Genomic DNA, 22,978 nt, shown 5'->3' on the forward strand with positions numbered 1-22,978 from the left:
CCATTGACACCGGGATCCCATTCCCATTGACACCGGGATCCCATTCCCGCTGTCACCAGGATCCCATTCCCATTGACACCGGGATCCCATTCTCGTGTGACCAGGATCCCATTCCCGCCAGTACCGGGATCCCATTCCCACTGTGGTACCGGGATCCCATTCCCGCCGGGACCGGAGCGGGGCCGGCTCTGGCGGGAGGCACCGGCACCGCGGCCCCGCCGGGCTCTGCGCGACCTTGCAGCGACACTCAGAGGCCGCTCCGGGGCTGCCGGGCCCGCTCCGGCCGCGGAGAGCGGAACCCAGCACCGAGGGAAGCTCGGGCACGTCCCGGCCCGGCGCTAATGACCCAAATTAATTTATATTAATTTACACCTATTTATGCCCTGCCCCGGACCTGCGGCTGCCAATCCCACTCCCACAGCAGGGAAATCTCAAAAAAAAACCCAAAATCTCCCGTGAGGGCAGACCTGTCCCAAAAACCTGCCTGACCATCAGAGCACATTTAACCCGGCATGGAGCCGGTTTCTGGGGAGTGGTCAGGGCTCTCTGCAGGGCTCTGTCCTCTCAAACCCATGGGGACAGTGACAGCCCAGCCTGGGCACTGCTGTCACTGAGAATTCCCTTTGTCCATTAAAGCATCTCCCAGATCCAAGCAGCAATTGTCAGCTTTTTAAGTTCAGCCCTATGAAGGTTAAGCCAAAAGGGTTTAAAACCAGGCTCTACAATTTGAGGGGTTTTGGCCCTAATTTTAACTCACTTGGAGGTGCCTCAGAAAATCCCATTGTTCCAAAGGCAATTCCAGGGACTGATGTGTCACCAAACCCCCCGATCCCACACAAGGCAGCAAAGCTGGTGTCACCACAGCCCTGCTGCATCATCCCTGCTTCTGCTCAGGTCCCCTCAGCCCCGAGCACAGGGCCCTGCCAGCCTTGTCACATTGTCACATTGTCACCTGTGGGGTCCGGATCAGTTCTGTCCCCTCTGGGGGATGTCAGCTGGAGCAGACACAATCCCCAGCAGGGACACAGGACAGAAGCTGGAAGAGGGCAGGGATGGATGGGATATTGAGCAGGAATTGTTCCCTGTGAGGGTGGGCAGGCCCTGGCACAGGGTGCCCAGAGCAGCTGGGGCTGCCCCTGGATCCCTGGCAGTGCCCAGGGCCAGGCTGGAGCGCCCAGGGACAGTGGAGGTGTCCCTGCCATGGCAGGGGTGGCGCTGGGTGCTGGTTCAGGTGCCTTCCAACCCAAGCTCTCCCAGGATTCTGTGACTCCCCATCCATCTCCACCCCAGCCTTTGCCCATCCCAAGAATGGATTTCCTTTCTTTCACTCACAAATAGCACCTAATTCAGCAAATCCCTTCCAAATGACACATTCCTGGGGAAAATGCCACTTCAGGGGCATCACACAGAACTGGACAGAGATGTCTGGAGAAGAATCTCACGAATCAGTTAAAAAAATAACAAAACTAGAACTGCACTTCTCTGCTGCCTGAGATGTAAGAGCAGAGTGAAACCCTCCACATTTTCCTCCCTCTGAGGAGAGGCTTCTTTCCTGCACCACCTGGTGTCCCAGGAGTTTCAGATGTAAAAATTCAAGATGTTGTATCAAAGACACCCTAAACTTCCTTCCCAGCCTTTTGAGGAATCTGGGCCTGGCCTGGTGCAGTGTGAGACTCCAACACAAAGGCATGATCAGGAAAGGCTGGAGTAGTGAGAGGACATTTAATCCATTTTTCACCATAATAATAATCATTATTATATATTCAGTGCATTAGAACTTGTTGTGCCAGGGTCACGTCACAATCCATAAATCTTTTGTGATGCCACCTCAAACATTCCCATCTGGTGTGTCCAAAATATGGTCCCCAAGGATGTTCTGGTGAGGGATGAGCCCACCCTTCCTAAGTAAAGGAGCTGCACCCAGGCCAGGATCAGCCCTGGTGGCTGAAGACAGGAGACAGAGGTTTTTGAAAAAAAAATTCTTTATTGGAACTCATCTGAACATCAGATATACCTGGTGTTGGTTAGCAAGAACCGTTTGTACATTTGATATTGATGGTGCCAAAAACCCAAACAGCGACTGACTGGAGGAGATGGAAATTAAGAATAATAAAATAAAATAAAAGGTCGGAGAGGTCAAAATGTGAACAGAAAAGGGAAAAATCAGCCAGTCTAAGAGTCAGCATGAAGGCAAAATATTTCCTGATAAAACAGAATCCTTTTACAAAATATAAATTTTGTAAGAAAAAGGTGGAGAGGGAAAAAGAGACAGAGGGGAAAGAAAAAAATAAAGATGAGCAGGACAGAGATGCAGAAGCTTACACTGCCCAAATGGCATTAAAACTTACTGGAAACCTCACCAGAAAATGGAACATGCTGGAACACACCACGCTCCACCCCCAGGACTTTGGGACCGAGGAGGGAGCTCCCACTGGGCTGTCCCACCTCAGTGGGGACCCAGAGCTCAGCGCTGCTGCAGCAGAGGCACAGCTGGAGCCCGCCCCCGTGGTCACCTGCTCCTCCTACCAGCGCAGGCGGGGAGGGAGGGAACATTGAAATCTAAGTCTATCTTAAACAAGAGCATGCAAAGTCAGGCTCCAGGGAGAGCTGCGCCGTCCCCTTCGCCCAGAGCGGCCGGGGCGGCTCCAGCCCGCAGCAAAATCATCGCGGAGCTGCTTCCAGGGGGTCGCAGGCCTTGAGGATGGAAAAGAAACCAGCAGTCTGTACATTTTGGGTTTGTTTGGTTCAGTACAAATGGAATCGAGTTGGCTGCTCGGACACCGCCAGCACGTCTCCGATTTCGGGGCGGAGGAGATGAAACAAACTGGATTTGGGCACCTACTGGTAACAAAACGCTGTCCCTGCTGAACTCTGCCGTCCCTCAGGAAGTGGAAAGCACATGTTTAGGTAGTGTAAGCCTTTTTCCTTTTATTTAGAATACCCTCTTTGTTTAAACAATATTCCCCCCCCAGATACAAAGTTCGGCCAGTAAAGATTACATGGAAACTGGAACACGCATCGTCTGGAATACAAGATGCACCGGATGAGGAAGTTTAAAAACTTTCCGAGCGAAAAGTAGAACAAAGAAGAAAAAAAAAAGTCTCCTAACATTTTCCCAAAGGTTTCACTCTCCTGTCACACACACTCTCCAAATGACAGCTAGCAAATTCAACTCTGCAAAGAGAAAACAGAGCCACGTCACTCGACAGGAGAGGGGACGAGGCTCAGGGACATGGCAGGGCTCAGCAGCGACTCTGGAGCTCTGCAGCCCCCAGGGAGGCCCCACTCACCTATGTCAACTTCTTGGCTTTGTTGTAGAGCGAATCCACTACTTTGCTCATGTTCTGAATCGTCTCGAGGGCAGCCTCGTAAGTTTTGTCTACAGGGGGTTCGTCGAAGATGATCAGGACACCCTCGCCCTGGTCAAGGATTCCTGTGGGCACAAGCTGCTGTGAGCACTGGGATGCTCGATGGATCACAGCTTCCAGACAGCAGGAATTAGGGATCTACACCAGAAGACCTGCAGGGGCTGTGCAGGGTTTGGGAAGGGCTCATGCATTGGGCTGGACTGGCTGATTTTGGTCAGGACTGCTTTAGCATTCCCAGAAAAAAATACATCCCAGAGACCAGCCTGAGAAGCCATCCAGGAGATGAACATTCCTGTCCATTCCCTACCACCTCCCTGCCTCCTCAGGCCCTGTGCCCAGCAGGATGGCTCAGCACAGCTGGTTTATCCTGCAGCTGTGCCAGGTGCCAGGGGCTGTCCCCCCACAGTGCTCTGTGCCCAACCTGCTGCTCCCAGGCACTCCCCTGGCTCAGCCACAGCCAGGGACAACAGAACCAAGAGCACAGCTGGTTCCCTGAGGGGTTATTGGGCAGCAGCCTGCTGTGGGCCCAGCCAAGCCACAGCACCCCATGGAATGTTCTGGACACAAACAGAGGGAAAGGTGACCACAGCCCTGGGCAGCTCCAAGAGGAAGAGCCCAGCCTGGCCAGACAGCCCAGCTGGGGGTCCCACACTGTCCCTGGATGCTGTCACAGCAAGAGGGACCCAAGAGCATTTCTGAAATTACCCCTTGGGTTAGGGAAAGCAGATGGAGCAGCAGGAAAAGCCTCAGCAGGAACAGCATTCCTGTCACTCCTGGCTGTCACTCCTGACTGTCACCTGCAGCCTGAGCAGGGCCCCCAGGGTCACAGGAGGAAGGGGGCTCCAGCCACAGCTGGTGCAAACACGGGGCAGTCAGAGCTGAGGGATGCACTCACCATGAAACTTCTTGTCCAAGATCATCTGTGACAGTTTCCTTTCTACCTCAGCCTGAAAGTGAAGCAGAAAAATTAAAAGTCTCCCAGAACACATAAAAACACAAGAATTTTGCTGCTGCACACTTAACAGCCCTGGTGGGACATGAGCAGCTGCTCCTCCCTGAGCCTGGCTTGGACATCTCCACCTGCTGCAGATGCCTCAGGAAATTAGGGAGCAGCTGTTAATGAGGGAGCAGCAGGGTGTCCCCTGGCCCACAGGTGACACTGTATCTGTCACTTCACACAGACCCTACCTGTGGGGGTTCTGGAACTTTCTAACTCAGTTCAGCAAGGATTTAGACAAGAGTTTGGCCAAGTTCTATTTAATCCACCCAGCTGAGCTCCTGCCCAGCAGCAGGAAGGGCCACAGGAGGCACAGAGGGCACAGAGCAGCTTTTAGCCTGAATATTATGGATGTGCTAAACACCATGAGCTAGTCTGGGAACAGGCTGTGTGCCAGGGCAGGTCTAGGTTGGATATTAGGGAAAATTTCTTCATGGAAGGCATTGTCCAGCCCAGGGCAGAGGTGAAATCACCAGATTTTACAGATTTGTGGATGTGGCACTTGGGGACATGGGTGGTTTTGGCAGTACTGGGGGAATATCTCAATGAACTCAATGATCTCAGAGGCCTTTTCCAACCTGAATGATTCAGTGATTGTGTGAGCACAAAGGCTGAGCTCAGCTCACTTCCCAAGCTCTGGCCTTAATGCCAGTACAAGACAACAGCACTGGGGTGCAACTGGCTGGGATTACAGTGGATTCTCCTAAAACTGAATCTGTCTGGGATTATCTGTAAAGCAGTTGCTGCATAGCCAGTGTGACAGACACGTCCCTAATGCCACTGCAGGGTGATTAGCTGGATCCTGGATCTTAAAGGGTCTCAGGAAGGGTCCCCTGGGGGCACTCAGGGGATTAAACACAGGGCATGGGGGAAGATTGGGCTGGTCACGACAGAGCAGAGGAAAATCTGCCTCCAATAAAAAGCAAGAGCCAGGAGTAAAACCCGTGGGGGAAGGGAAGAGCACAGCAAAGTCTGGAAGCCTCAAAGCCTCCCAGGAGCTGCCTGGGTCAGAGTTTAGCTCCCAAGGGTGAGATTTGCCTGGAAATGCTGTGGATCTCATCTGTCACCCTTCATGTTCAGTTCCCAGTGACAAATGCCATTTATGCCCAACTCCTCTGAACACATGGCACTGATTTCTGGTGAGGTTCTTACCTTTGAGAGCTTGATGAGGCTGGATATGTGTTCAATCTATAAGAAAGACCAACACTCAGTTAATCTTTAGCTTCATTTTGGACACACAAAGAGGTTTGGGGCTCTTCCATGGACCTGCTCAAGGGCCTGGAAATGCTCTGGCCTAAACCCAGTGGTTTTCTCCACTCTTCAGCTTCAGGTCCTTCAGGTTTCACATCTGATTTTAACTAAGATGGACTGGACCCCTAAAGCCAATTCACTCTGAAAGGTGAAATCTCTTCTCCAAGACTATGGCACAGAGGCCTTCGAAGCCAAATGCTGCCACCTTCAGGGTTTAAAGCCACCTTGCAGGGATCGTGAGAGAAACAGCTGGAAAGGGCAATGACTCTGGAATGTGGCTTTGCCAAGGTCCCCTCTGCCTCCTCCTTATAATTGAACATGATGAACCCTGAGGTCTGAAAGTGCTGAGCAGCTCAGAGTAAGAAGAGCTCATATGGAACAATCCCCTCACCCCCAGCAGCAGGGACAGAGGGACCAGCCCCTCCAGGTGCTGCTGGAAACATTTACCTGTACTCTGGAGAAGGGTTCAATGACTCTGATCAGGTTCTGTTCCAATAAATTATCATAGAGCTTGGCCAGGTGAGTGTTTATGATGGGGTCGTCCCTGAGCTCCACCTTGTAGTCTGTCAGAGCCTGTGGGGACAGGGCAGGAGGAAATCATTCCCATAGCAACAGCTCCTCAAGGTCCTCTGAGGATGAGATCCCCTCCCAGCCCAGCCCCATGGCTAATCCAATCCCTAACTTAGCTAAAAGCCAGCAGGTCACAACAGCCTCTCCTTTGATCTCCACCCTGAGGGAGCTCAGAGAGCCCCAGAGCACGACAGGACTGGACCCTGACATGGAATCCTCTCCCTGAGCTCTGCAGCATTCCTGCTGAAACCAGGAAAAATTTTAGGAAGATACACATCCCAGTAACACAGCACCTAAAGGAAAACTGCTTCTGATTTGGCTCTCCAAAAAGAAAAAAAAAAAAAAAAAAAAAGAAAAAAAAGGAAAGAAAAGGAAGAAGAAGGAAAGAAAAGGAAGAAGAAAGAAAGAAAAGGAAGAAGAAAGAAAGAAAAGGAAGAAGAAAGAAAAGGAAGAAGAAAGAAAGAAAAGGAAGAAGAAAGAAAAGGAAGAAGAAAGAAAAGGAAGAAAAAAAGGAAAAAACTGGGTTCAAGGAAGTTTACCCCCCACGCACTGAAAATGCAACCAGTTGACTGTTGGGGGCTATTTCTTGATGCACTGTTGCCTTCCATCAATGTTTCCATGGTTTCCTGCAGTGGGATGTAACAGCTTCTACAACATTCCAAACCTGGCATTTCTGCCTGGTTTTTGCCCATCCTCTGTGTCCCTGACTCACCTTTTCAAAATCTGCCAGCGACCGGTTCTTGCTGGCCTGTGCCACACATTTTAGTGCTTCTGTCTGTGGGGAAAGAGAACCAGAGCAGGTTATTTTCTTCTGGAGTCTCCTCTCAGGGTGAATATGCCAACTGTGCAGTAGCCTGGGAACGTGCTCAAAGAGCAAAGCAGGAATGTTCCTTGTCACTGCCACAGGCAGAGGGAGAGCAGCTGCTGAGGGCAGGAGAAGCCTGGCAGCTGCAGGACATGACCTGAAACATCTCCAGAGGGACAAAGCAGCCGGGTCTGACAGCACCAGCTGCAAGTTGGGAGTGAGTTTGATGTCATTTTTAAGGCAAATGCACATTTTGGCACTTGCTTAATGAACAGGGCCATTTTGGGCCCTCCAGCACAGCCACAGGGGCAGGGCAGCAGCTCCTATGGACAGCATCAGGGATGAGTCTCTTCTACACCCCATAACTGCTGAAATTAAGCAAAACCTCATCCCCAAACACACCCCACAGTGGTAATTCCAGCAGGGAACAGCAGAGCAGAGCCCAAGGAGAGGGGAGGACAGGACAAGGACAGCCTGGTGCCTCTGGTGCACAAGGCCCAGGTTTCTGCTGCCCCATCTTTTGGGACTGTCCCATGCAGAGCCAGGAGCTGGACTGGATCCTTGTGGTCCTTTCCCACTGGGGATATTCCAGGATTGCCCCCAGGGCTGCTCTCTCCCTGCTCCCCCAGCAGGAATTGCTGCTCAGGGCTGGCTCAAAGCACATCCTGGGCACAGCCAGGATCCCCTGCTCTGGGGAGGAGCCTCAGCTGCCACTCAGGGCAAAGGGATGAGGCAGGATTGGGGCTGCCCTTCCTGATCCACCAGGGATATCCCCACGTCAGACCTTTGCTCACTGAGCTCTGCTAATTCCCAATCCCCTGTGGGAGGGGAGCAGCAGCTCCTGCGTCACAGCAAAGCCCAGGCTGAGCACAGCCCCTGAGGGCAGCAGGATCCCAGACTGGCACAGCCCCTGGCACCCTCTACAAGCACCCCTGAGTTGAATTTGAGGGTGGTTTTCCCAGCCTGGCAGAGCAAGCAGGGGATTTCACACCTCCCTGACTGCCTGAGCTGCACTGCCAGGAATGGATTCTCAGCACTGGCTACAATGAAGTAAAAGCAGCAACTCAGATTTAAACACTGCAGCAGCTGCTCAGAGCAGGGAGACAAGGAGCTGATGGCATAAGGCAGTTTGTAGCTGATGAAGAAAAGGAGGAAGGAGAAAAAACAGGGAAAATGAAGCGGGCAGCCCAAATTCTCTGATTGTGAAAATCACTGTAAAACCCTTTGAAGGCAACTGACTTCTGGCAATGACTCATGGTAATTTAATCAGTTCTGGATCTCGTTCAGGACACTCAGGAGTGATGGGTATTTTGGTATGAAAAGAGCAAAGTGTTTGACAAGAAGATTAAGGCAGCATTGAGGTAAGAGGAAGATAGAAAGGGTTAAGTTTCTGTACCTGTCTTCCTGCATACCGCAGAGCAAGCTTCCCACTCACTAATGCCTGCACATCTTCTGGGCTGCAGACAGAGGAGAGGGAGCACAGGAATTATACACAGGAACATGGTCAGCTTAAACCCCAGAGCACCTCAAAAATCCCCAAGTGACAGCAGAGAACTACAACCCAAATTCAGGAGCACTGATCAGGTGACAAAGACACTGCTTGAGCCCATTAGTTCAGAGTCCCATCAACAAAAAGCCCTTCCCCTGGAAATCAGGCAGAGTTCTCCCCAGAACCATCTGCCACCTACCTGTTGAGCATGATTTTGCACAGCAGCATGTATTTCAGAGCAGTGATGGCTTTGGGGTTGTCAATTGAATCATTGCCCTCAAATGCCTCATAAAAATATGAATAGGCTGTTTTCCAGTCCTTCTCTTCTGCTGCATGGATAATACCTGGGAGAGGCACAAACAGGTTAATTCTGAGCATGGCTGGGAGAGGACAGAACAATTTGGTTGTTCAGTGCCTTATCTATGACTTCAGTGAAGAGAAACCTTTCCTCCTGTGCCCCCCTTGCCTCATGTCTGGCAGAAGCAAATCCACACCCTCTCTTACAAGGACATTTTTAGACAGACAAGCTTGGGGCACTTCAGGTGAGTGCCTGCAAAGTGGGTCAGGAACAATGTGTAATGGGCCAGGAGCACAGAGTGAGGCTGGAACTGCAGCACCTGGGGAGCTGATGGACCCTCCACCATTGGCAGCTTTCAAAAGTGGCCTGAAAAGTGTCAGGAACAAAGCTGATGCCACCTGAGGCAGAACTGGTGATATCCTGAGACCCACTCTTGTATTTGCAGGGTCCCCCATGGCAAGAAGGAATGATGCACCTGACTCCATGTTCTCAGAAGGTTAATTTATTATTTTATGATACTATATTATATTAAAGAATGTTATACTATACTAAAGATAGTATACTAAATACAGAAAGGATACTTACAGAATGCTAAAAAAGATAGCATTAGATAGCATATTAATATAATATTATTAATATATTAATGCTATATTAATGTTATTAATATAATAATATATTAATATTATATAAGATAATGATAACTTGTGATTCTCTCCAGAATCCCAACACAGCTTGGCCCTGATTGGCCATTGAGTTAAAACAACTCACAGCAGAATGCAATGAAACAATCACCTGTGGGTAAACAATCTCCAAACACATTCTACATAAGCAAAATGGAGGAGAAGCAAATGAAATAATTATTGTTTTCGTTTTTCTCTGAGACTTCTCAGCTTCCCAGGAGAAGAATCCTGGGTGAAGGGATTTTTTTCAGAAAATGTGAATGTGACAGCCCCACCAAGCACCACTTCCCATGATTCTCTCATAAAGCACAAGTATCAGACAAATTAAGTGCCAAGACAGTCCTGGGTGCTGTCCTGGTCCTGGAGGCCTCACCTGACTGCATGTCCAGTGCTGCCTGCAGCTTGGGGGGACAGTAGATGGCATTGGCTGTAGTCCTGGCCGAGGTTAAGGCTGCTCTTGCTTTTGGCAGATTGCTCAGGGCATGGTAAGTCTTGCTCTCTAGGAGCTGCACTTCCACCAGCAGTGCCTTGTCATCCATCTTCTTCAATTCCCTAAGCAGCTGGGAACCTGGCAGAGGGCAAGGACAGGACTGTGAGCTGTTCTGCATCATCAGCACCCACAAAATATCCAAAAAACATCCACCCAAAGCCTCTCCAGGGGCCATCTGTGACAGTGTTTGCAGGGGTCTTAGGATGGGGGAAGAGATGAGGATCTGACTCCATGTTTCAGAAGGCTGATTTATTATTTTATGATATATATTACATGAAAACTATACTAAAAGAATAGAAGAAAGGATTTCATCAGAAGGCTAGCTAAGAATAGAAAAAGAAGGAATGATAACAAAGGTTTGTGTCTCAGACAGAGAGTCCGAGCCAGCTGACTGTGATTGGCCATTAATTAGAAACAACCACATGAGCCCAATCCCAGATGCACCTGTTGCATTCCACAGCAGCAGATAACCATTGGTTACATTTTGTTCCTGAGGCCTCTCAGCTTCTCAGGAGGAAAATATCCTAAGGAAAGGATTTTTCAGAAAATATCATGGCTCCAGCCATCCACCCCCCCAGCATCCAGGGCTCTCAGGGAGGGATGTGAGGCTGTCCTTCCAAGGAAAAGCAAGGGAGAGGGAATAATGGTGGGACAGTGGCAGGCCCCAGCAGGAGGATGAAGCAGTTCTGTGGCAGAGGTGGGGTGTGGGCAGCACAGTGCCCTGCAGGGGATGGGCAGCTGGGATGGTTGCCCTGGCACCATGCCCAGGTGGTTTCCCTCTGCTGCACAGGTGCCCCCCTGGCAGCATGGAGCACCCTCAAGAAGCTCCTGAGAACGTGGGATGAGGAAGGAATGATTTTACTCAGGACATCTGCAGGTCAGATTTAGGAGGCAGGAAGGGACAGCCTAGGAAATGTCAGGACAAGCTGCCACATCACAGCTTTGTGAGGACAGAATGAGCAATCCTAGAGGAAATTTGTCACCTAAAATCCTCCTCCTCCTCCCTTGCTGTGCTCAGGAGCTGATAACCAGAGCTGAAACTGGCCAAAACCAAATGGATTCTCCCTGGAAACATCCCTGAGAGACTCTGCCTGCACCTAGTCCCCATGGCCACAGGCACCTCCTCAGCACACAGGAATGCTGTGCACAGCACTGACATCCTGACAGGGCACCAGAGCCTGCCCTAGAGGCACAGACCCTCCCAACTCCCCAGGCTGTCCCACCACCAGCCAAGGGATTCAATTAATTAAGCACAGCTTTGAAATGTGGCTTCTGATCAGTTTAAACGAGAGTTCATTACCTGTCCCTATGCAAATGAGTTCTAATTCCATCCTGAATTCCATGAACTCAATATTCTGATGAGACACATGTCACTCAGGGGACACTGGATGTGACACAGGCTCATGCCACCACCGTTTAAGATGCTCTGGGTGCCAGGTGAGCAGTTCAGGCTGTCTCCCTGGCAGAGCAGGCTGTGCCAACACCCCTCAGACAGCTTAAACCTCACTGACAGCTTAAACCTCACTTGAACCTTAAATCTTAGGCCTCACTTATAGCACTGCAGTCATTTGCAAAATGAGCATTTTAAAAGCACCAGGAGAGCTGTAGGAGGTCCTGCTTTACTCTGCTTTGGGCAGAGCAGGATTTCACTGGTTCATTTCCACCCCTTGGGTGGTGCAGGGGCAAATTCTGAAAGCCTCCCTAAGACCCTGGCTCATGACACCCACAGAGGTTTTGCCATTTCCTGGTTTTACTGGGGCTGTATTTGAGCAAATCGGAAAAAAAGCTCTTTTCTCCCTTCAGCCTCTGTGGCCACAGCAGAATATTCCAGCAGGAGCCAAACCTGTGGCCTTCAGCTGGATACAGCTCCCAGAATTATCTGCAATGAACAAATCACAGAATCCCAGAGTGGGTTGGGCTGGAAGGGGCCTTAAAGCTCAAAAATGGGCAGGGACACCTCCCAGGTTACTCCAGACCCCACCCAAACTGGCCTTAGGCCCAGGTGAGATGGGTGAGGATGGTGAAACAGAGAAAAAAAAGACACCTCTAGGAGCTGTCATCACCCAGCTACAGAAAAAGGTGCCAGAACTGCACCAGCACTGAGAAATTAAGACCCAAACCCTGTAAAACCTCTCAAGGAACGTGACACAGGTTTCCTTGGCAGGAGTAAATGAAAAGCAAAGATTTACCACCACCTAGTGGGAGCCTCACCTAGCTGCAGAGCTTCTTGGTACCTCTTGGTGTCAAAGTAGAGAGAGACCAGCCTGGCCTGGAGAACAGAAAAGGAACTGCTGTGAGGAAACCAGAACAGATTTGTTTTGTAAAATGAACTTTTGTGTTCTTCTCTGCACAAACTTCACTACATTCATCTGTGTTTGTCACATGGTGTGGTCCAGTCGTGCAAGGCCTCCTGCACAAGGACACAAGGAGTAAAATCTTGCATTTTTAAAGAGAATTACAATGTAATTAATGCCCTCCCCTGACACAGAGAAAGATCTGAACAGCACACAAGTGCTCTACTTTTCCAGGTGTTAAATGTGCCAAGGGGATGATGCTGCTGCACGTGTTTGGGATGTGGCACCTACCTCCAGAGCCTGACGTAGGAAAGTCCTTTTCTCTGATTTGGCCCATTCAATACACTCTAAACACAGGTCAACCTTAAAGGGAGCAGAAAGAAATAAGTCAATTCTGGACATGTTCTTTGTCAGTGCCCACCCCAAATGGCTCCCAACAACACCAGAGGTGTCCAAAGGACACCAAAGGAGGTGTCCAAAGGAGGCATTTGGGGTAGGCAGTAAAGCTCTTCCAGAGTTTAAACCCACAGTCATGGTGTATTTTCAATAAAGAAAAATAAATTTCATGTGCTTTAGGGCCTAGATAGATAAAATAATCTGTATAAAGCAGCAGAGGTGCTGGGCTCTGCTTTGGGGGCCTGATCCATCATTTCAAAGCACAGCAAAAAAACCTCAGAATCTTCCCATGTTTTTCAGGCTGAGACTCCCTTGATGGATAAAGCAGAACTGCCCCATCTCAGGTATTATTTTATCTTATCTGGCCCATAACACACAGTAAGTCATCCTGTGGTGCCAGGCTCAGGAACTGCTCTTCCCAAAACCTCTGGATTGCAGCTCAACCCTGCAGGCCTTGTCAGCTCCTCCTCACTGCTTATTAAACGTGAACATTTTATGAAAAGCCATTATGAAGTCTCAATTTATTACAGGGTGATAGCAGGAGCATTAGGAGCTGGAGAAATCTCCAATTTCACTGCTTTACTGGACTCCTGGGAGCACTCTGGATGTGAGCTACCCTGAGGAAGCAGAGAATCCTCAGAACATTTCTGAAAGGATTTGAGATTGCTGCATCAAGGATCTCACAGGTTGATGTCATCTTTCCTTAAGGTTTTGGGTTTGGCTTCAGAATATGCCCTAAAATTACTATTTTTACTGACTTTTTATTATTTCCATCACCATTACTCTGTTCCTCCTCTGCAGCTGCATTTGAATGTTGTCCTTCACACCAAATTACCCTGAGAAAAGCCTGCAGCTGCTCATTTTCTCCTGACACTTTTGGGAGTTCTCCCTTCTCACCTGAACATCCCACCCCAATTCCCCTGACCTCATCTGTTAAAGAAAGAGGGGGAAAACATTCTGCCACCATTCCTCACCCACAAGGACTGAGCAGCAAACAAGGGACATTGCCTGGGCTACCTGCACTAGAGGATGACAGTTCCAATTTGGCTAATTCTGTGCTAATTTGGCTAATGAGAATGTCACCTGGCCCTCAGCATGGCAGAACCTCTCCAGCCTGCAATCTGCCAGTCCCAGAGTGCAGGTTTCAGGTGGGTTTTGTCCCCTAATCTGCTGCTCAGACCCCTCCTGTGCCAGCACAGCCTGGAAGCACTCCCAAGGTGCTCCTGTCCTTATCCTGCTCCCAAAAACTGGGTAAAAAAAGGAAAAACTAAAACAACAGTATCCCATGGAGCTGATGAGAGTGGAGTGAATCCTAACTGGGCACTGTCTCAGGTTTTCTGATGGGGGAGTTCATCCCCTGGTAGCTGCCAAACCCTTTCCATCCTGCTTCAGGAGTAATTTTGTGTCTCTGTGCAGTGAAACACCCCCACAGGAGTGTCCCCCTGCAATCCTAACCAGCTCCTGGACAGCCCCCCAGCAGTGGCTCCTGCAGTTCTGTGCCATCCCACACCACCTGCACCATTCCTGCTTCAAGCTCCCTGGGAACACATTCCCAACACTGATCACACTACAAAGTACTCCCAGTGCTGCACCTACAACCACTGAGGTTGGAAAAGCCCTCTAAGATCAGAGTCCAACCATTCCCCCAGCACTGACCCATGTCCCCAAGTGCCACATCCACAGGGCTTTTAAATCTTTCCAGGGACAGGGACTCCACCACTGCCCTGGGCAGCTGTGCCAGGGCTGGACAACCCATTCAGTAAAGGAATTTTCCCTAATATCCAATCTAAACCTCTCCTGGCACAACCTGAGGAAGCAACAAGAATCTAAGACAAATGGCCATGGTGGGAATCATTTCTAAACTGCAGCAGGGAGAGACCTGGAGAAAAAACATGGTTATAAATTCAATTATCTGATGTTTTATTTATAAAATACATCCAAATGCATTAAAACTCTGCTTCCTGACATGAATAATTCTTCAGTGAGAAGCAAACTAGGTCAGATAATGGTGTTGCAGGCTTTTGAGGAACAGCCTGGTGCAGGAGCTGCAGCCTCACCTCCTGTCCTGTGGCTGCCTCCATGTCCAGGAAGAGGTCGAGCAGGGAGCGCACCAGGCGTGCAGCCTTGGCCTTGCTGATGGAGTTCAGGAAGGGCCTCACGTACTTCAGGAGTCCTCCCAGCTCTGCAAAAACCCCAAAACATCAGATGCACCCTCCCAGCCAAGAGCTGAGCCCAGCTGGAGCAGCCCCACATGGCATGCACCAGGATTTGTCACAGCAAACCTTTCCCAGGTGGTTTTTCAGCATCACCCAGAGGACAGAGTGACAAATGTCACCTTCAGGAGCCCTGGAGCAAACGGGGACTGCATAGGGACTGGAGCTGCAGCCTCACCCCAGCACTGCCTGCCACTGCAGCTCCCCCCAGCTGTAACTGCCTCACCATTAAAATGTAAGGATTTGTTAAATGCCCTGAGATTTTTCTATAAAATCAGGGAGGGAGTTTATCATTTAGGTGTGATTTTATTAACTCAGCTTCATGCTTTAATCTGCCCCACCTAGCCAAGCCCAGGATGTTGGATCCTGTGACAGTGTTCACAGAGGTCTGAGGATGAGGGAAGAGATGAGGATCTGACTCCATGTTTCAGAAGGCTGACTTATTATTTTATGATATATATTACATTAAAACTATACTAAAAGAATAGAAGAAAGGATTTCATCAGAAGGCTGGCTAAGAATAGAAAAAGAAGAAACGATAACAAAGGCTTGTGTCCAGGACAGAGAGTCCGAGCCAGCTGACTGTGATTGGCCATTAATTAGAAACAACCACATGAGCCCAATCCCAGATGCACCTGTTGCATTCCACAGCAGCAGATAATTATTGGTTACATTTTGTTCCTGAGGTCTCTCAGCTTCTCAGGAGGAAAAATCCTAAGGAAAGGATTTTTCATAAAATATGGCTGTGACAGGATCCACCTTGTGCTCCACCACTGGAAAATCATATTCCTTACCTGTTGCAGTGTGATGCCATTTCCTGTTTCACCCATCCCAACCCCCCAGCTGTGCCAACCTCTCCTTTCCCCTCCCTGTCCCTGGGCTTAAAAGGAGACAGGACCATGCGGTCTGGATTCTGCTGGGAGCTGTTACAAGATTCAGAGGTCTGTCATCCTGGAATAAACTCTGGATTAAAACTCTACAGCAGAATCCTCTCCTTTTTCTCTTCACCATTGCCTGAACCTTTTCCTGAACCATTTCCTGAACCTTTTCAGAGGTAAACTGAGTTTCTACTATGCCTGGATTTGTTCAGCTGCAGCACCCAGCCGGCCAAAGGTGTCTCTGAGGTGAAACACCACAGCTGCAGCCTTTGGCCCAGCAGCAAGGGTCAGACGAGGCCAGGCACGTCCCACCCGGAAATATTGGGATTAATATTCCATACTTAACACTTCAACTCCACCTTTATCTGATCAGCTCTGATCTCATTTAACTACATTTCTCTTCTAAGTCTCCTCATTAATTCACAGTTATAAAACCTGTCTTTATAAGAGGTGGAAAAAGGAAATGTCTTTTTGTTTTAATGGAGAAACACTGAAGTTGTCATAGCCAGGGAGCAGAGGAATGTGGCAGTCACAGCACAGCAGCTCCAGCACTCAGAGGCACCAAGGAATGCTGGACGTGGTGGAAGTGCAGAGCACAAGTGAAAAGTCTCCTACAACAAACACCACGTGGTTTTGGAGAGGTCCTGGACAGGGCTGCTCCCAGTTTGGGAAGATGATCCTGCAGGGGCAGGGTTCAGTGCTGACTCATCAGCACCAGGTCTGCACAATGAAATCACAGCTCTCTGCCCCAGATTTCCAAGTGTCACCCAAATATCAGGTGGATCTCACACTACTGTGTTTACAAGGTTCCACAGAAAAGCAAAATCAAAACAAAGCTGGGAATGACTAATTCAGAAATCTTCTACACCAAACTGGTACTGAATCAAAACTAAAATAAGAGATTAGTCTAATTTTATTTCAATTAGTATATGGAGGAGTATCAGGAGAATTTCAGTTTGGAAGGATTCCAATAAAAACAAATGTAAACAAGGGTTCCTCTGTATTTCATTTAGCAGTAATGCAAAAGAATGCTAATGCTAATTGTTATAACAACATCTTTTTAATATCTACAAATTATTCTTCATATTTTTGATTTTTTTAACCTATTTACTTTAAGTTTAGTCAAGCCTGATACACCTTATTTATCACACCCTTAACATGTGGAACTCACTTTTTCCAATCACTCACAGTCATCATAGAATCCCAAAATGGTTTGGGTTGGGAGGGACCTCAAAGCCCACCCAGTGCCACCCCTGCCATGGCAGGGACACCTTCCACTGTCCCAGGGTGTCCCAATGTCCAACCTGGCCTTGGGCACTGCCAGGGATGCAGGGGCAGCCCCAGCTGCTCTGGGCACCTGTGCCAGGGCCTGTCCACCCTGCCAGGGAACAATTCCCCATTCCCAATATCCCATCCAGCCCTGCCCTCTGGCACTGGGAGCCATTCCCAAGTCATGTCCAAGTCCCTCTCCAGCTGCTGGAATATTTCTAAACATCCAGCATGCAGATTTAGAACAAACAGAACTTAACTCGAGTGTGATCCTCAGCTTTAATTCCCAAACTGCAGAGCAGGAGAACCTGAGCCCAGCAAAGCACAAACCCTGACCCAGCAAAGCACCCAGAGCCTGAGCCCAGCAAAGCACCCAGAGCCCAGCAAAGCACAAACCCAGACCCAAAGCACAAACCCAGACCCAAAGCACAAACCCAGACCCAAAGCACAAACCCTGAGCCCTGCAAAGCACCCAGACTCGGTACAAGAACACCACAGGGTGCTCTGTGCCACACCTGCTCCCAGGAAAGTTTCATTTTCTCTCTGCCAGAGCATAAACAAGCAGCTTTGTCTACACTTAAGGTGCAGCTACTTCCACACCTCAGACTGCAACCTGCAGGCAGTCCTCACTGCACAAGGAACCTGCTGCTCCATGACTTTTCCCACACCACCCAGTTCTGGGGTTTATTTAATCTTCAGTACAAGTCCTGGATGCAAATCCCAATCATTTTAAAGCAAGGCAAATGCTTTGGTCTCATACACAGCAAACAAACAAGCACAACCCAACACATCAGCTGTGCACAGAGCTCCTCTCCAGCATCTGCTGGGAGCTGGGAAAGCGAGCTCTGGATTTAATTGAGGCTCTCCAAGATCCAGCAGCTCCCAAGCAGTCCCAGGAACCCTCCTCCTGTGCATCCCTGCCCCCCCAGCTCCTCAGGACCAGTGGGATCAGTGCCCAACACACTCATTCCCACAGGAACTGCAGAACAAAGAAGGAAAACTCCAGTGGAACACACTGCACTGTTTATCATCCCACTGATGTGCTCCAGAGCTGCCCCAGAACTGCCCAGAAAGCAGAGCCCAAGTCAACAGCTGGAATGCAGCTGTGCATTCTGCAAACTCCACATTCAGCCAGGCAGCCTCAAAGTTCCCACAGAAATTTCTCTCTCCTACCAACGTAACCATCAACTATTTTTAGGATTTTGTTTTTCTAAAGAAAATGCAATGCCTGGTAAAGGGGTGGGATTGACAGCTCTGCAGGAGTGATGAGCAGCAGCTCTGGAAAATGAAGCCTGCAGCTCATCCTCAGGGAAGTGCTTCCACCAGCTAACACTGCACATATCCAAATTCCCAATCCAGATATTCCAACCCTACAGTTCTGGGAAAAGCTATAAAAATCTGGAACTGTCACAAAGAAAAGTAATCAATCTACAAGTTTATCTGCTTGATAAAGATTAAGGATTGAAGGTCACTTGTATTATTATTTTTGTAAACAAAGCTGCAGTTCAGCAGAGTCACAGAATCCCAGAATGATTTGGCTTAGAAGGGACCTCAAAGCCCGTCCAGTGCCACCCCTGCCATGGCAGGGACACCTCCCACTGTCCCAGTGGCTCCAAACCCCAATGTCCAGCCTGGCCTTGGGCACTGCCAGGGATCCAGGGCCTGCCCACCCTGCCAGGAACAATTCCCCATTCCCAATATCCCCTCCATCCCTGCCCTCTGGCAGTGGGAGCCATTCCCTGGGTCTTGTCCAAGTCCCTCTCCAGCTCCTGGAGCCCATTAAGGCACTGGAAGGTTTCTAAACATCCCAAAATTCAGATTTAGAACAAGCAGAACTTAATTTATCCACTTCCAGGGACAGTGCAGCCACCACCTATTTGGCCACTGGAACCCCTCAAACCTGTCCCAGAAGTTCCACTGGCTAAAACCAAACCCTGTGCAGTGAAAGCCACAGGATGAAATCCCAGTGTGAGCCCAGCACTGGGGGTTCTGGGAGCAGCTGTACCTGGTGATGCCCCTGACCTGTCACTCCTACCCAGAAAGGTGACAGGAGGGGAAGGCCCACAGCTGCAGCAGCACCCTAAGCCAGGGTACCCTGTCCTTCATCCCCACAACTCCAGAAAACACCTCCAGGTCCTGCTGATCTCCCTCTGAGCAGCACACACACAAGTGGCTTCTGAATGGCACCAAGTCCACTTCCTTCCCTCCAGAACACAGTCACTCTGCAGTTATTGGTACCTTTAATAGACCACAAACACATCCCATGTTTGCCCCCTCACAGCCCTGAGTCTGATGAGTTAACAGTGTTACTTCCAATTCCTCAACCTTCCCCTTGAAAGAAAATCAATCTATCAATCACCACCCTCTGGGATAACCCTGGAGCTCCTTATCCTTGTGCCAAACTTCAGCTCAAACTCAACCCTGCCCCAAGCTCTGCAGAGCTGAGGAGGCCACAAGAACTCTGCTCACCAGCAGCACATCCACACTGACCTGGAGAAACTCTGATTTCCCCTTTTTTTACCCAAACACACTCATCTCCCCTGCTGATCGTGTTTGGTGATCTCTGCTGAGCAAACAGCAGGGTGCAAAGGGCACTGGCACAGCACAGACACCCACAGAGCTCCTGACCTCAGCCAGGAAAGGGCACTGGCACAGCAGCTTCCTCTGCCCTGCAGGAGCAGGAAAACCCTGTGCTGATCTGAGGGGTTTGTTCATCCCCAGACACCCTAAAAGCAGCCCCCAGCAGGAATCAGAGGAATCACCTGAGTGAGGTGACAAGGACAGCACCTCTCAGGACCAGTCAGCCCTGTCCAAGTGCCACCCACAGTGGGACCAGGGCTGGAATGCCCAGCCCAACAGGATTTTCCCAGTGGGACACCAAGGGACATTTCACAATAAATACAAACTGTGACCTGGAGCTGTGGCTGAGCCCTCAGGAAGTTTCCATGAGTCACTCTGAAGTCAGGCTGGTGTCCCTTGCAGTGGGATTGAAGCTGGGGCTGGGTGCTTTCCCCAGCCCAGAGGACACATTTCCACTGCCCAGGGCTGCAGCCCAAGCACAGAACACTCAGAGTGTCCTGAAATGCCCCAGGGGAAAGGTACAGCCCTAAACTGCTGAGGGCAAAGCAACCAAGTGCTGCCTTAAGCTCTTCAGGAAACAGGAGACAGCAACAGACTCCATCACTGAACAGAGAACTGAACTCCATGCCTGTCCCCTCACACAGTCACAATAGAGGGACTGTCCCCTGCAGAGCTGGACAGGGGCTGCTGATGTAATGGCCAGCAGATAAATCCATTGATTGTGAGAGGAGCTGCTGGTGAGAAAATATTTCATGGGACAAACTTTCCCATTTGAAACCAAGCAGGAGACACCTCTCATCTCAAACATAACTTAGCAAAACTTCAGTCACCCACACTGAAACAGCTCCACATCAAAGGCCACAGACTGAACTGTGCATTGTTTGGAACACTGGCCCAAGCAACAGCAGATTAATATTTATGTTCTTTATTTGGTTTTTAGTTTCTGTCCTGTCTCTGAGAGAACATTTCCTGCTAAAAGCTGTTTTTGCAGCTATCCCACTAAGTAAGGAGATAAATGCACTGGCTGCAGGATCTCCTCCCTGTTACCTCAATTCCTGATTTCAGGCTCACCTTCTGCCTGCCCAGTCTTGGCCAGCAGTGACCCCAGCTCCAGGATGCTCTGCTCTTTGACTTGCACTGCTTCCTCATCATTTTCCTGGACATCACGTTTCACTGGGGAGAAAAAGAGCAGGAAAGTTACCTTTAGTGCTGTTTCAGGTGGAAAATCATTCCTGCTGCTCAGCTCCTGGATGTGTGCCCCGAGCAGAACCTGCTCCAACAGGCACCAGGGAGCTCAGCCTGGCCCAAGAGCTCTGGGAAGTTTAAACTCAGTGCAGGGAAGTTTGGAGAGCTCTGTTTGTGCTCCACAGGGGCTTTACCAGCCCACAGACCCTCTGCTCACTCCAGCTCCAGGTTTGAACCATCTCAGCTTGTCCAGCTGTGCAAGTGTCACTCAGAACCAGCATCACCCACCAGAGCACGCTGGAGCCAAATAAGACATTTAATGGCATTTCTGGGGTTGGACACTCTACTCTGGGATTGCTGATGTTGCTGCTTTGTGTATGAAGCTGAGATCCCGTGGATAAAGTGCAGCACGAGCAAAGTGAGGTGGGTACACCCTCCCCACTCTGGTGTCACACCTGCTGCCACTGCTGAGTGCTGGCAGTGCCACCACCCTCTGCTCTGAGGCAGATAAAGGGACAAGTGACAGCCAGCAGCACAACCCCAGCACGCACAGCAGCAGCTCCATGTGAGTTATCCAGCACACAGTGCCCTCCCCTCCCCGCCACCACCCCCAGCACAGGGAGCTGCTCCAACTTCCACACAAACAAAACCAAAACCCCGGCTCTAGGGAACTGCAACTGCGGCTCTCACCCCTCTAATTCTCTACCAAAAGTGCAAGAACCTTGCTCTGAAGGAGAAAAACATCACAGCAACACTGCCTGGGCCACTCCTGACGCTCCCACCCACACCAGGGGCTGAGTCCGGACTGAGCCCGACCCCGAAAGCGGCACCTCCTGCTGAGCAACGAGCAAAACAGCGCGGGACAAACAAACCCAGCTCTGAGAGCCGGGCAGCACCGCCAGATCCAGCGGGGACACTCGGAAACTTCTCCCGACACAGCGGGGGGACAGCGGGGGGACAACATCCCCGCAGAGGTCACCAGAACCAAGCACACCCAGCAGCGCCGAGCTCGCCCCAGCCCCGCGCGGTGCCCGCACCCCCCAAAGCACCGAGCGCCCCCGGATGGGCCCGGGCACGGAGAAGCGAACCCCGAGGGAGCTGCTCCGGTCAGGAGCGGAGCTCGGCCGCGGCACCGGGAAACCTCCGCGGCTCCGTGCGGGTCAGCACCGGCAGAACGGCAGCGCAAACATCGGAGCGCTCCCGGCCTAGGGCACGGCGGGACCGGGCCGTGACACCGCGCCCCAAAACCGCCCCGACACCCCGCGCTACCGGCACCGGTAGGGTCCGATCGGGGCTCCCGGGCCGGCGCGTTCATTCCAGCGGGACGGGGAGGAGCGGCCGGCCCGGCTCCGGGGCTGCTCCGAGCGGCTCCGCGGGCACGCACCGGGCACCGGCTCCCGGAGCGCGGCCCCCGCTCCGCCCCACACCGACAGCTCCTGCCGCCCGTGCCCCCACGCGCGGGGGCCGCCGCCGGGGCTGTCCCGGCGTGGGGCAGCGCCGCGGGGCCGGGCCCAGGCCGCGCTCCCGCCCGGCGCGCACGGTGAGTCAGCAGCGGCGGCGGCGCGGGGCTCGACGCGGCGCGGGCGACGGCGGGGCGCGGGCGGCGCGGGCGGCGGGCCGGCGCTCACCGATGGAGTGCAGGATGCCGATGGAGGCCTCGCGGTCGGTGGAGAGCAGGGACTGCGCGCGCTGCAGCTCCAGCACCGCCGCCGCCGCCATCTTGCCGCTCCTCCGCCTCGCCGCCAGCACGGAAGCGGCGCCGCGGCCACGCCCCTTCCGCGCGCGCGGCATGCTGGGAACTGCAGTCCCGGCTCGCGGGCGGCGGAACGAGCGGGGAGTGCGGAGGGGCGGGGCTGGGGGGCGGGGTCTGCTGAACTACGCCTGCGCAGAGGGAAGGGGACGTGGTGTCCGTTGGGGTGCGGGAAGGGGCGTGGCCTGATGAGTTGTTTCGGCGGCTGGGGGCGTGGTCTGTGGGGGCGTGGCGGGGAGAGCGGGGGCGAGGCTATGACGTATAAAGGGGCGGGGCTTTGGGCGGGGTCTGCGCCCGGCACTCCGCGAGGATTGGAGGCGTGGTCTGAGGTGGGGGCGTGGCTTTGGCCAGGGGGCCTGGCAGACAAAGAGCGCGAGGGCCAGTGGAGGGGGCGTGGTCCCGGGAAGGGGCGTGGCCTTCAAATAGGCGGGAAGACGCCGGGGACGTGGGCGTGGTCTATCGTAA

At 51.4% G+C, this 22,978-nt stretch overlaps 1 protein-coding gene across 1 annotated transcript; it reads right to left on the reverse strand.

The window, feature by feature from the left end:
• Window positions 1–1,964: 1,964 nt before the first annotated feature.
• PSMD11 (proteasome 26S subunit, non-ATPase 11) lies at window positions 1,965–22,552 on the reverse strand. Its single transcript, XM_071450700.1, has 14 exons — window positions 22,392–22,552; window positions 20,650–20,751; window positions 14,696–14,820; window positions 12,534–12,605; window positions 12,160–12,217; window positions 9,832–10,026; window positions 8,680–8,824; window positions 8,388–8,448; window positions 6,899–6,961; window positions 6,064–6,189; window positions 5,518–5,553; window positions 4,264–4,315; window positions 3,291–3,433; window positions 1,965–3,174 (listed from the first exon to the last, which is right to left on the reverse strand). Exons 1-13 carry the CDS (start codon window positions 22,480–22,482, stop codon window positions 3,291–3,293), a joined length of 1,269 nt encoding a protein of 422 aa, XP_071306801.1. The 5' UTR covers window positions 22,483–22,552; the 3' UTR covers window positions 1,965–3,174.
• Between the last annotated feature and the right edge of the window lie 426 nt (window positions 22,553–22,978).

This window comes from Agelaius tricolor, unplaced genomic scaffold (genome assembly GCF_023055355.1).
Source record: "Agelaius tricolor isolate 1412-34295 unplaced genomic scaffold, bAgeTri1.0.p SCAF_31, whole genome shotgun sequence".
NCBI classification, from domain to species: domain Eukaryota; kingdom Metazoa; phylum Chordata; class Aves; order Passeriformes; family Icteridae; genus Agelaius; species Agelaius tricolor.